At 48.9% G+C, this 14,265-nt stretch overlaps 4 protein-coding genes across 4 annotated transcripts in view; all 4 read left to right on the top strand.

Moving 5' to 3' along the window:
- Positions 1-600, top strand: part of BP5553_02703 (uncharacterized protein) — a gene marked incomplete at both ends in the record, with an annotated part of 1,349 nt that extends 749 nt beyond the window's left edge. Inside the window, one exon of the mRNA XM_032011326.1 lies at positions 8-600. Within this exon, the coding sequence (XP_031871019.1) occupies positions 8-600 (593 nt within the window). The remainder of the gene's footprint in view (positions 1-7) is intronic.
- Positions 601-1,889: 1,289 nt separating this feature from the next.
- Positions 1,890-4,385, top strand: BP5553_02702 (uncharacterized protein; the record flags this gene model as incomplete). The annotated part of the gene is made up of 1 exon (XM_032011325.1): positions 1,890-4,385. One exon carries the CDS (start codon positions 1,890-1,892, stop codon positions 4,383-4,385), a length of 2,496 nt encoding a protein of 831 aa, XP_031871018.1.
- Positions 4,386-5,238: 853 nt separating this feature from the next.
- On the top strand, positions 5,239-9,534 carry BP5553_02701 (p-loop containing nucleoside triphosphate hydrolase; the record flags this gene model as incomplete). Its single annotated transcript, XM_032011324.1, has 2 exons — positions 5,239-8,849; positions 8,904-9,534. 2 exons carry the CDS (start codon positions 5,239-5,241, stop codon positions 9,532-9,534), a joined length of 4,242 nt encoding a protein of 1,413 aa, XP_031871017.1.
- Positions 9,535-11,037: 1,503 nt separating this feature from the next.
- BP5553_02700 (uncharacterized protein) lies at positions 11,038-12,597 on the top strand (the record flags this gene model as incomplete). Its single annotated transcript, XM_032011323.1, has 1 exon — positions 11,038-12,597. The coding sequence occupies one exon, from the start codon at positions 11,038-11,040 to the stop codon at positions 12,595-12,597; it is 1,560 nt and encodes a 519-aa protein (XP_031871016.1).
- Between the last annotated feature and the right edge of the window lie 1,668 nt (positions 12,598-14,265).

Genomic DNA, 14,265 nt, shown 5'->3' with positions numbered 1-14,265 from the left:
GATGCAGACGAGACAGAAGATGCAGACGAGACAGAAGATGCAGACGAGACAGAAGATGCAGACGAGACAGACGATGCGGACGAAGGTATGAATGATGGCGTTCGACCATCATCTCCAGCAAAGGAACCAGCCCAACAGGCTTCAAATGCCCAAATGGCTAACCTATCGACTCTTAGAAGAAGCATCCGGATCTCCGAACTGAGGGGAAGAGGTGGACGGGCAAGCTTTCTCTACTTCCCTCGGAATCCGCCAAACAGCGGATCGGCTGGATCCAGAGCCTCAGCTGGACCAAGAGGCCCAGGTAGACCCAGAGGCCCAGGTAGACCTAGAGGCCCAGGTAGACCCAGAGGCCCAGGTAGACCTAGAGGCCCGGGTAGACCCAGAGCCTCAGATAGACCCAGAGCCTCGGCTGGGCCGAGCACGTCAGCTGCTTCCCAGAACCCTGGAACGACTACAGGCCCCCCTCGTCTTGAACGAGACGGGGCTTCTTGGAAGGGAGTCGAGGACTCCGAAGAAGACGAAGAAGCAGAGTCTAGCACCGAACCTGCCTCTCAACACGACCCCAAGGAGAAAGGGAAGGGTCCCGCACGGCAGGGTTAAGGAGAGTATTATGATCCGTGTACGCCATCAACATACCCCGACAGCAACAGGTACCCAGATTGACATTAGAGGCCCCTTTCATTCGTAACTGGATTGTATATGAGTACCGCCATGGCTGATGGCCGCCTTGTTTGATTTAGATCTTTGATACGACGTACAGCAAATTGACTTTTCCTCCCTTATGGCTCTATAACCCTACGCTAGTGAGTAAGAATGTCCTTGGATATGACCTCTTCAATTATTACGTTAACCTTATTAGATGTATTCCATACGTACGTGACAACAGCCGAGTTTCCGATAATCACTTACCACTATATAATATTGATTTAATGGGATTGATGTCCATTGCTAATATCCTTAGTATGTTTATCAAGTAGACGCATTACGAGTTTCTTTAACCGGAGGAAGCGGAGAGGTACTAGTGCTAAGACGGAGAAAATAGGTTAGTATAGCTGAGACGTAAGAGCTAGTTTAGATACTTTACCTAGTAATTGTGTTCAAGTAAAGCTTCCCACTATAATCGTATATTCATAAGCAACAAATGTGGCCAGGGTTTCATGTCCATCGCAGGCGCCTTCCAGCGGGTTAAACTTTTCTGTAGCAATTAGGATGTGGTTGCTTCAAGTCGTCGACATCTGTATAATTGTGTTGCGTTTGTTTTCCGAGTCAACCTTCGTTCCTCTTCAAGAGAATCTTTGAAAATGCAAAACTAGCCAACAGCTGATACTATTGCAATAAAAGCCCTAACAAGTACAGGTAGAAAATAAGTTTTGCCGAGGTCTCTTGGATTGCTTTAACTGATCGTGGAAAACTTTGAATGGCATATAGCAACACTTCATCCACGCAATTCCTGTTTTGGCATATTGAGTTGTGGTGCCCTCGTAACCGCTATAGCTACCGTAGAATTTTGCCAATGCGACCAAGTTCACAGACTTGACTTGAACTCTTAACGCGTCACGGTAGGTGATCCGATCTATAAGACAGTGCGGCAACCGAAGACAACAACACCAGCGGTTGGTAATAGTATCCAAAGCTTGGTGCGCGACAAGTCACAATCACCAGCATATCATTATTATCGTCTTTTCAATCCATACTACCCTTGGCCTTGTTATCGGCCCAAAACTGTCCTACATTTCTTCCTTCTAACTCCTCTGAGATCGCCATTGAGTTCCGTTCACACTTCTTCAAAGCAAGATCCGATCTTTCACGAACGTTAGGAGTCGTGTAGGCATTCACCCTACGCATAGCCATCCCATCCTCTAATGCAATCGCAGGAAATAACAACCCGGATGGCCCATCCACGCGATAATCGTACACGGCTAGATGGTGCAAAGGCAAATCCATTCAGGGAGTACGCACGGAGAGCTCGCCAGGTCGTTCGGAGACCTGATCGTTATATAACTGTGGAACCAGCAGAGTTAGATGTGCGAAATGATTTCGGAAGGGAACATCGAGGACTAGCCCATTTCTTGAGACGTGTGAGGAGACTGACCAGTCCGCCACCGTTATTACGATCACAACAACTGTCTGCCATGTCTGAACATTCGACAACCAGGAGACCGACTAACCCACTACCACCAACGGCACAACATTTACTCGCTATGTCTGAAGCACCTACAACCAGGAGAGCGGCTAGTCCGTCAGCAGAAAAACAGCGGTTCGTCGTATCCCGACCATCTATGGCCAGCCTACAACTGTCATCAGCATCACAGGGGCGGCTCGCCGTGTCGCAATCTTCGATAGCCATGAGATCGGCTGGCTCACCACAGGTACAACAACATTTCGCGGCGCCACAACCTTCAATAGATAGGATGTCGGCTCGCCTATCAGCAGTACAGCAGCAGCTTGCACCTTTGCCATTCAATCCCCCTTTATATAGACGCCCGACAGAACTAGATATACAATTAGCTCGTATAGAACATGAGCGAGCGCAGCAGGCCGATCTCAAATATCAGCTCGCTATTCAGATTCAATACAATGAGGTACTGTGGAGACATGGCATAGGACAAGCGATCGGACATGAAGCGCCTGTACGATACAAGGGACCGGTACGAAATCCGTCTGCACGTGGGTCGATGTTCCGCGCCCGACAGCCCGAGCCGATGGGCCTTACAGAGCGGATTGTAACCAACGTGCTAAAGTCCAGAGGATATCCACCGCGGCGTCCGCAGACAACTGAGAATTCTCGTCCAAATCAAATCGAGAGTATTGCAGACTCGCAGACCATGTCCCCTCCAGCAGTACACCAGAGCAGGGCCGAAGTTCCTTCTCCTCTGCCCAAAACAATGACGGGAGTGGTTTCAAACCGAACTTCTTCAACAGACAGCCCCCAACCTAGCGGAATAACAAACAACTGCAGGCCAAGAGAAAGGGAAAATATCGCAGGCTCTGAGATGATGGAACACAGGGGAGCACGTCATAACCCGGGAATAGTTCCGAGCCAGTTCCAGCCGGCGCCACAGAGGACTGGGAATGGTGAATCATCGGTAGACTTCCGCTATCGAGTTTCAGTATCAGAGACTTTTGGTCAGAAATCAATCCAATCATACGTCCAGCTCAGCAGCGAAAGGCCCAGTCCACCTCCGGTCAATAGCATTACACAAAATATGCATTTTCGAACTAGAGATGTGAGTAGCCAAAAGAGACATACACAAGCGGAGCAGAGTGTTCATATCCCAGTACAGCGTGTGCTTGAGACAATCCAAATCCAAGAAGCTCAGACTCAACAATCTATAGGATCAAAGCGATCTGGGGATAGGCCGACTGGGATCAAAACTTTACCAGGTACAGGGGAGGCAAACGCCAGACGCAGGCCCATCGGGGTCAAAACTCTACCCGGTACAGATGAGGCAAACGCTGGACGTAGGCCCATAGGGGTCAAAACTCTACCTGGTACAGTTGAGGCAAACGCTAGACACACGCCCATCGGGGTCAAGACTCTACCCGACACCGAAGAGTCAAAGGCTAGACACAGGGCTCTAGGGTACAAGCCCTTACCTCGCATGGATGAGGCTAAGGTTGAACACAAAACTTTAGGGGATGAAACTTTACCTAGTACAAGGGAGGACCAGGAGAACGAGGCCAAGGAAAATATAACCACCACGAGAGGCTTAGTCTCTGGGCTGAATGAGCAACAAATAGAGCGCCCTAGAAGAAAGAAAGGCTCATCAGATGTCCAAACCAGGGCTGTCAGACAACAAGCCAGTTCGCAAGCCAGTTCGCGGGCCAGAACACACCAAACAAAGGACAAACGCAGAGAGGAAAGTTTACCCGGTACAGAGGAGGATCAGGAGGGTAAGGCCAAGACCGATGATAATATAACCACCGCGGGAGGCTCAGTCTCTGGGCTTAATAAGCAACCAACAGAGCGGCCCAGAACGAGAGGCTTAGCAAATGTTAGTACCATGGTTACCAGACAGCGAGCCAGTTCGCAGGCCAGAACATTCCAACCAAATGACAAACGCAGAGAGGAAATTTTACCTGGTACTAAGGAAGGCCAGAAAACCGAGGATAATATAACCTCCGAGCGAGGCTCAGTCACTGGGCTTAGTGGGCAACCAACAGAGCGGCCCACAACGAGGGGCTTATCAAATGTCAGTACCATGGTTACTAGACAGCTAGCCAGTTCGCAGGCCAGGACATGCCAAACAAAAGACACACGCGGAAAGGATAATACAACAAATGAGCAGGCCACCGCTCCAAAACCTAACAAAGGCCCTGCCAAGCGCAAGAGAACGAGAGAGCCTTCCAACGCCAGTCAATCAAAGAAAGCAAAGACAGATTGAATTGTAGGATATAGAGCAGGGGTAGGCTACCTCCTAAGTGCACCTAGCCTACGCCCTAGAGGTATGTAGGTATATCGCCATTACCAAAGGGCAAAGTAGCGCATTGGTGGGGTTGCGAGGTTGAGTTGCGGAGTGGAACTGGTACAGCGGTGTATTGGGATGTGAATTTTCGGATTCTACCATTAAAAGGAGCATCAGGACTGTACTTTAGCAAGCAGCACCAGGAGTACGAAGTACCGAGCATCATACTAGGAATCGTGGGGACATCGAGCTTATTCAACGTCCGTGGGATGCATGTGCCGCTGTACCAATGGATAGGGCCGGTAGCGAATCCCATGGACGGTATAAAACATCGTTATTAGCGTAAAAGAAAATAAATCCCACTTCTACTTCGATTTCTATTCAATTAAAACAAGATGTGAGGCGTGTGGTAGCGCAAAATGAAGACATGTCGTCCTTCGCTGCCAAGCACCTTACGTAATCTTACCTATGCTCACACTAGTGTTGGGCTAACCGGTTCTGGTAAGCCATGTTCAACTCCCAGCAAGTCCCTTAGGCCGAGGTTCTTCTGCGGCCGACAGCCTGCTTGATCTGTTGCTCTGCGAATAGTTCAACTGAAATTGCATAGGCGGCGTTTGATTTCATATTCTGCCATTTAATCAGAGCACTCTATCTCGTTATATGTACTATATCTTATACCGCCCACAGTCTTCAAATCCGAGTACTTGATTTCCTCGCGAATTTCCAGCCAGAGCAGAGCAGAGCCAGCCCAACCTTCCTCATCTCCAAACCTCTGAGAAGTCGATTTACGCTTCTGAGCGTAGAGCTTTACTATATCGAATAGTCTATCGCCATGGCAGAACAGCGCCCGCAGCCTCAGCAACGAAAGCGCAAGCGGCGGCGTCAGGACAAATCCTCCATCACTGCAAGATTGGTTTTGGACGACCATGTGAGAGGCGATGTTGGTATACTCTCGGAAGACTTGTTCGCCGATTTATTTCCCGCAATACAAGGTAAATATCTACTTGATTTATGCTATGAGGATGGGAGTGAAGCTAACGCCGTATTCGCAGCCGAACCTGATGGTAGCGGATCCTCTGGCCCCGAAATTCTCCATGTTGCGATTTCGCCCTGGACACCTGCGAAGTCGGTTGAAGACTCAGCTTGGACCGTCGTGCCTGTTAGATCCTCAAGCGCCCTAGCACATTCGACCGTCCAATTTTCCCCGTCGTCGTTGGCTTTGCAAGGGTTTGCAGACGCTCTTCAGCGTGTAGCCCCCTCGAAATTGTCGAGTCATAGTCGGAGTGGTATTGAAATTCGGGTGCTAGATGTGGTTCCTATGCCTCTAGAAACCGTGTTCGTTACCATTGAAGCGGATTTAGCTAGACGATTGGAGAATGGCGAAGGGATATTCCACGGAGAACACGTACGGACAAATGGAAAGCGGATTGACAAGCCGTCTTCAGTGGCTCCAGAGGGTCGATTAGCTGCTGCAATTCGGGAAGCGCTAGGTACACTGCAGGTTGTGCATACAGGGGATTTCTTTCCCTTGCCCTTGGCACCCCATCCTATAACGCATGTCCCACCTCCTCCCGCCCAAGTTACTTTGTGCGAGCCCGTTGGTCAGGGTATTTTATCACCCACGAGCAAGATTATCATCACTCAGACTGGCCACCATTCAAAACAACACCGCAAGCCTCAAGCATTAGAAGTGGACCGGCCATTAAACGGCATGGAAAATGGAGAGGAGGACGATGCCTCGACAGACCAATTCTATTCCGCAACCGAGGACCGCTATAAGACAGATACCGCGGTCGGCGATGACGATTCTGCTACTGAGACGGAGACTGAGACGGAAATATCAGATGCGGAAGAAGATGATTTGTCAGATGATTCCATGGACGATCTAATTTCATTACAAGTGCCAATGCTTCCAGCTCACAATGCTAGCGGTATATCAACGGTGCAGCCTGGCTCGCCGCGTACAGTCGGACGAGTGACAAATGGTATCAATACTCCAGGCTCAATATTTTCATCATTTACTGCAACGACAGCTCGTGCTGGAGGTTCGAAAGGACGATTGTTCAAAGCACAGGGGCTGATGAGGCAGTTGCCAGAAGAAATACTTCATCCTAAACCGAATGCTGATGATGACGAGGAAGCGAGGGTCTTTGTGGATGTTAACTCGTTGACAAAAATCGGCTGCTTTTCAGGCGATTGGGTACGACTCGAGGTGGCTTCGGAGCCACCGGCTCACGGGTCAGGGCTATGGGGATTGGGGAGTTTCGGAAACATTGAACTGGAAGATACAATATGGCGGCCTGTCAAAGTATTTGGTTTGCCCGAAGGCTACTCCCAGCGGCCAATAACAAAAATTCCAAGCAATAAACAAGGCGAACGGCGAATGTCCTTCTTCGACTCACAAATCCAAAAGCCCTCTAGTCCCACTGTCTATTTATCACCGATATTGCTCGCAAATATGGAGAACATGTCATACTGCAGGCTTTCCCCGCTAAAACGACTTCCGCAAACTATCAGAGCATCACAACCAAAGATCACAAGTTCATCTCGCCCACCATTCGCTCAGGAGCTCACGCTTGTCAAGATCGCAACTCCGCTTTCAACAGAACGAACCCTCCAAAATATCCTCTTCGCAAACTTGAAGGATCATTTTACTCATCGCACGCGCATTGTCCGAAAGGGTGATCTTGTAGCTATCCCGATTGACGAGGATCTTGGCAGAACCTTATATCAGCCATCTGCAAATGATGACCTAGACGTGGATGATTTGTTATCAAATTCCGGCTTGGACAATTCAAAGTATGCCAGGCCTATTAAACATACGGCTGTTGCGTGGTTTAGAATAGGATTCATTCGAGCTGCAAAAGAAGACCAGGATTCAGCCGAGGAAGAAGACGTCTGGGGTGGAACTTCATCCGTGGATGGCCCATCAACTCGGATATTGCAGTCTGGCAGTGAAGGCAGCCGTGTGCCTGCGTCTTTGGATAACCCTTGGGAATATTACCTGAGGCTTAAATCAACACCCAAATCAGAAATCCTCGCAAGTTCCCTGTCAGAGGCTCGAAGACCCCATATAACTTCTCTTCAACGACGCCTACGAGAGTTAATTGCAGCAGCAACGAGCCCTCAAGCCATCCATCTTCAACAACAGCCCCTTGCTATTCTCCTCGTCTCAACGCAACGAAATATTGGAAAGTCGACTCTAGCAGCAAAAGCATGCGCTGATATCGGTCTGCACACTTTCAGTATCGATGCCTATGATATAGTAACCGAAGGCGGAGCTGGTAGCGACGTTAAAACTGTCGCATACTTGGAATCGCGCGCGGAACGGGCCATGTCTTGCGGGTCCGAGTTTTGTTCCTTTCTCATTCGCCATATTGAAGCTTTTACAGCGGATAGGATGATCAGCACACTGAAAGAAATTCTCTCAGGCCTGCGAGTGCTCATTGCCACGACCACAGAGGTCGACAAGATTCCTGATGGTGTCCGAGGCTTATTTACCCATGAGCTGGAGATGACTGCGCCCGACGAATGGGAACGTGAAGGCATTCTCAGAAACATCATTGACGACCAGCCAATCCCTCTAGCTCCAGAAGTAGACCTTGGCGCAGTGGCTGTCAAAACCGCTGCTCTTGTCGCAGGAGATCTTGTCGACGTGGTTGACCGCGCGATCGTAGCACGGAACTCTCGCCTGGAGTCACTGGTGTCATCGTCGTCTGGCGTGGAAAATTCCATGACGGTGCGTGACATTCTGGTAGCCGGCGGCCCCGCAGGTCGCTGTCTTACCAAAGCCGATTTTGACATTGCTGTCGAAGCCGCGCGCAAGAACTTCGCAGACGCAATCGGCGCACCTAAGATCCCCAATGTAGGCTGGGACGATGTTGGCGGGCTTACAAATGTGAAGGATGCCGTCATGGAAACCATCCAGCTTCCACTCGAGCGCCCCGAACTCTTCGCTAAAGGAATGAAAAAGCGATCCGGAATCTTATTCTATGGACCGCCTGGAACTGGCAAGACGTTACTTGCAAAGGCAATCGCAACAGAGTTCAGTTTGAACTTTTTCAGTGTGAAAGGTCCAGAGCTATTGAATATGTATATTGGCGAGTCCGAAGCGAATGTCAGGAGAGTATTCCAACGCGCTCGAGATGCCCGTCCCTGCGTTGTCTTCTTCGACGAGCTTGACTCAGTAGCGCCGAAACGAGGGAATCAAGGCGATAGCGGTGGTGTTATGGACAGAATCGTATCCCAACTCTTGGCAGAATTGGACGGCATGTCAGATGGAGAAGATGGCGGCGGAGGTGTCTTCGTCATTGGTGCCACAAACCGTCCAGATTTGCTTGATGCCGCATTACTACGGCCTGGACGCTTCGATAAGATGCTGTACTTAGGTGTGAGTGATACACATGAAAAGCAATTAACGATTATGGAAGCTTTAACAAGGAAGTATGTGTCGCCAATCCCATTTCTCTCCAAACGGATAGCTAACGAGATTTTTAGATTTACCCTCCATCCGAGCCTCTCCCTCGCTCGCGTTGCCTCTCATCTCCCATTTACATATACCGGCGCCGACTTCTACGCCCTATGCTCCGACGCCATGCTCAAAGCCGTGACAAGGCAAGCCTCTCTCGTCGATGCCAAGATTGCCGCGATCAACGCATCCGCCGTGACTGATAAACCAAAGATATCCACGGCTTATTTCTTTGACCATTACGCGACTAAGGACGACGTAGATGTTGTGGTTACGGAGGAAGACTTTATCAATGCTGAAAAGGAGCTCGTGCCTAGTGTAAGCCAGGGAGAGTTAGTGCATTATCAACGTGTCAGGGCACAGTTCGAAAAGGTTGAAGAAAAGAAACCGGATCTCAAGGGGAAGGGGAAGGCAATTGCTATTGATGGCCCGATATCTGAAGTTAATGGGAGACCAATGAGTAGTGTTAAGGAAAAGGGAAAAGGGAAGATTATTGACCGGAAAGGGAAGGGGAAGGCGGTTGAGAGGTGGGATGATCCAACGGAAGACTATGAGGACGAGGGTATCAATGGCTTTGACAGCAGGCCAGCGATGAAAGGGAAGGCCGTGGATATGGGATTCCAACAGGGGAGTTTGGATGATGATGAGGAGCTGTACTAATATGGCAATGCATAACTACAGGGGAATTGGATGTAGTTACCGTATTGCATGATATACAAGATAGGTATTTCTAGAAATCAAAATATGTACCTCTTGCCAGCCAACCCGGCTGCGTTTATTGTGACAATGGGCCAGATCCCAGCATCGAATGGGAAGATTTTAGGTGACGGTCAAGTGGCTTAGCTACCTGGTGTCGAAATAAATTTCTTGAGAAATTGCATATTTCCCTCTATTTGCATTCTCATTTGCACATTTTTGATAAGAATGCAGTTTATTAAACAGGTTCACATATGTTGCACCTGATCTCATCGCAGCCAGCTCATGGGTCCACTTTCAGAATCCAGGACGCGTAAGCGGCGTAAGTCATATTTTATTACAGTGGTGGCGTACTCGAGTACACCAAAAACCCCCCGAAATGCAACCATTTTTTCCTTCTCCAATATTTTGTTTTTAACCCCTTTCTGAGCAAATGCTGAAGAAAAGTACAGACGGCTTCCCCAGCTTAACCCGGTGGCGCTAGAGGACAGAGCGCTGATCAACAGTAAGCCATGATCTATCCAGTGGCTTCGAGGCCTCGATGCCGCGATGTCTCACGTACCAAACCGGGATCTATTTATTATTTTCTTTTTGCGGAGTGTTCCGACGACACTAATGCATGACATGAGTACTTGTATATAGGTACCCGTAATGCGCCAAATCGTTAACTTTGTGTATGTGATGACCTTAACCGTTTTCCCTTGCATATTATTTCTATCGATAGCTCCCAAAAGCAAACCAGCCACATCCAGAGTCCAGACTCTACAAAAGCCTCATCTATCACATTCCTATCTGTGTTACTCTTGACAATGGATTATTGGCGTTCAATGGGTTTTTTTTCCTGACCCAATGCATACCTATCGGCTATCATGTCAGACAGCTCCAATATGTGATTTTGATCTGCACCTTGCAGATCAGCGTACTACCTACGTGCAACATTGGGAAATCGAGGTCTGGAAATTCAGAAGGCTTGATGGCTTGTCATTTGCTTGATACGAGTCTCGACCCTCTAGTGTGTATGGATGAGTTCCATGGGGATCCTCTTCTTGACAGCCTAATTACGCGGATGCTGTAGTCTAGCCCCTAGAGGCCAATCGAAAGATATTTTTGGTCACATTTCTCCCTTTTTGTTTGCATAGTCGAGGCTGAACAGAAGATCGGCGAGAAATGTCACCTCATTCAGAAGAATTCTATTGAAAGTTCCTTCTTCACGGCGCCGTTGGGAGGGTCTGAGGCTAGGAGGCTCCTCAGCTCTACCAGACTTATGGTAAGAGGAAACCTATAAGATAGACTCTTCCCGTGGACTTTGAATATTTTCCTTTGTCTATCTCACTCAAGCTCCACTTCCCCACTGCTCGTTCAGCATAGTTGACACACTCGTTTTAATACCCTCTTTTTTGCCTTTAATTACCTCCTCCCCACCACCCACTTTCCCTCATTAATAAAACACCTCTCGTCTTCGCAATCATGGTCAAGAATCTCGCACTCATTGCCTTGCTGGCATCACTTTCTCTGGCAGCTCCAACAGTCCGTGTTCTCGATACCAGAAGCCCTGAGGCCCTGAATATTGGCCTTGGACTCGACATCGATTTAAACCTATCAGTTTCTGCATCTGTAGGGTTCAACGCCAATATTGCTGTTGCACTCGAAGCCTGCATCGCCGGTGTCGCATCAGGCGTAATTGACGTGGATGCAAAGCTCGCCTTACTGGCATGGATTCAAGATGGCGGTTCTCGCTTTTTCAACCCATCAGTGTGCAAGGAGATCATCTCATGGTGCAATGGCGACTCTCATTACCAGCTCCCTGCCCCAGTAAGCACTGCCCTCACTGTCGCTCTTGAAGTAGATGTCGCTATCTCTGCTACCGGAGGCTATATGCCATACTTCAACAGCTACATCCAAAAGTCCCACAAGGACGAGTGTGCATGCTCAGTTATTCCTGCGTCTCCTCAAGCATCACTCCTCGAATTCCTCCACGGCTCTGTTGGCGCAGCTTTGGATATTGAAATCCAAGCTGCCCTTCAACTCTGTGCTTCAGGCGGTATCGCAGCAACCCTAAGTGCTTCATCCCACGCATCCCTGTTGGCATGGCTTGAAATCTCCGTCTGTCCACTAGAGGTCGAACTAGTTGCTCTAGTGAGAGCATGGCTCTCCATCGGCACAGGCATCACTCTCCCATCTGCACCATCTCACCCTGACCCCAGCACCAGCTACGTCCTTGATCACCAAACGCAACTCGAGCTCTTGGCCTGGATCGAAACGTCAGTTTTCGCTAGCCTCGACGTTTCCATCCAAGCATCCCTCTATGTCTGCGTATCAGGCGGTGTCTCTGCTGCCCTGGATGTCACTGCCCTTGCTGCCCTTACCACATACGTTTCCGGTCCCAACTGCGAACTCCCAGCAACCCTCCAAGCAAGCATCGAACTCTGGCTTAGTGCCTATGCCGGTGTTGGTCTTGAAGTTGGTACCGCCATCGACGCATACGCATATGTCAATGCAGGTGTCGACATCGAAGCCGAAGTTGATATCTCCGGCCACCTGTCAACTGCCTCCAGCTCTAACGTCTCCTCCTTCTGCTCCAGCCACGGCGAAGGTCTGCCAACCCATGTGCTAGACTGCCTCAACCACGCCTCCCAAGGTGGCCTGGCTATCGATCTCGAAATCGAAGCCGCAATTGCCCTAGCAACTTTCCTCGCTGATGAGTCCTGCCCACTTGAGGCGACCGTCCGCGCTACTCTCCTCGTTTGGCTCTCAATCGGTGGCTTGAAGGGTGTTACGCTCGGTGCTGATGTAATTGCTGTAATCAAAGCCGCTGTGGATGCCGGGTTGGCCGCTGAATTGAGCTCTGTCGTCAGAGGTGCATTGGGCCTTGCGGTCAACGGACAAGTAGCTGCAGTTCTAAGTGTTGCTGCCAGAGCTGAGGTGGCAGCATTCTTACTGGTTGATGTTAAGATTGGAGCTGTTCTGGACGTTGATGTTGTGGCAAGCGTTTGCGGATGGCTTTCTGGAGTTGGTATTTCTCATTAAGAATGATGAAGAAAGATATAAAGGCGAGAGTTGTTGGTTAGGCCCTTAGAAGTTTCAAGTAGAAATATTTTGTCAGCTTGTAGATATTTTGGAGCGTGATCCTCCGTAGAACACGGCTATTAATGAATATAATTCCGATACCCCTCGATCCGCCATAAGATGTTAAAGTTTTATGTTTGATTACTCGCTCACATAGAAGAAAGCCAGGAGATTTAACTCATCTGCAATTTTTATTGAAACTCGCCCTCTACCAGCCAGTCACTCAGATCTTTTGTAACATCCCTTGCAAAACATCTTCTACTCTTCCACCATCTCTCCCTTGTCCCGCACTCCCAATACTTTAATTCCCCCACCTGGGCTTCCAACTCACAACATAAAACAATTATAAGAACTTGTTTGATTAACCCATTCAGCTGGAAGATTCGTTGTGCCGGAAGGAGGATCAAATTCATCGCCACCACAATGGAAGTCACTAGCCATCCCCCCAACTGTTAGCTTCCTTTCCTTTCCATTAATTCCCCCTTTTCCTCGTTCCTCCCTTGCCCTTAGAATAGAAACAAACAAGAAATACGTACTCAAACAGCATACAGAATATTCCCGGAACCTGCGCCACATTCACACTGCTGATGGTCTTATCGAAAGTTTCATTCACATTCGTGCATGAGCCCCAGGAGGTAAGGGGGAGATCCGTACACGGCGCGGTCATATTTGCGTTGACGCAGCCCTGAATAGGGGTGAGGGTACCATTTGCGAGCTGCCGGGGAATGTACTACATCAAGTAAGTTAAGTATAAATTGAATAGGAATAAAATATCAAGACAGATTCAAACTTAAACATACCGATCGCCCAAGAGGAGACCCAGAAAGTGATACACGCGCTGCTTCAACACCTCCCATCAACACCAATGCCATAACCGATATAAACTGCATTTTCGTAACTCGTTGTTAAGGGGCAAAGATATCTGGGTGAGGAGTAAATATGGCTAAGGTATTTAGAGATGGGATAATCGACGAAGTATAAAGCTAAAAATGGCCAGGAGAGTGGTAGTATATATAAGCTTTTTGACTGATGCCAGTTACCATTTGGCGTGCGTCCCGACCGTCTTATATACCTTATGTGCCTATCATATCCACCATCCTCCCAGCCAATCCCTTACCACCGATAATGATCGGGTCCCAGAACGTGGCCTCCCACCGGAACGTAGCGGACTTCGCATGGTCCCAATATGCCCGTGTACCTCAAAATAGATTTATTTCTTAAGTTTATGGTGGTAGATTTTTGAGGTTGCCGTGATGCGAGATTTGTATATTAGCCTCAGGGATATTTTAATATAAAACTGCCTGTTCGTCCAGGGGAGATTTTCCGCTTCCGCTCTCCGGGTGACACACTCCGAAAAAGCTTGTTCGATAATAACCTTGTGATTAGAGTGAAATATTGATAGATACGAGTCCGTGGGACTTCGTGATGTGCCGTTTGTGGATAGGCAGATAAATAATTACGACTGCCTAGCAGCGGGTTGTTAATACCATGCAAGTAATTGTGTTGCTGCCTACCGAACGCTCTGCTTTCGGAGATGGTAGGGCTCGGATGCTGTCACCGAAGGGTATATGTCTGCAATGTCGCCCAATGAGGTAATTCACGGATAGAAATGGCTCGTTGGAGGATTGT

Source organism: Venustampulla echinocandica (assembly GCF_003357145.1).
Source record: "Venustampulla echinocandica strain BP 5553 chromosome Unknown scaffold_1, whole genome shotgun sequence".
In the NCBI taxonomy this organism is placed as follows: domain Eukaryota; kingdom Fungi; phylum Ascomycota; class Leotiomycetes; order Helotiales; family Pleuroascaceae; genus Venustampulla; species Venustampulla echinocandica.
The sequence above is the reverse complement of the archived record's forward strand: the minus strand, read 5'-3'. Positions and strand labels throughout refer to the sequence as shown.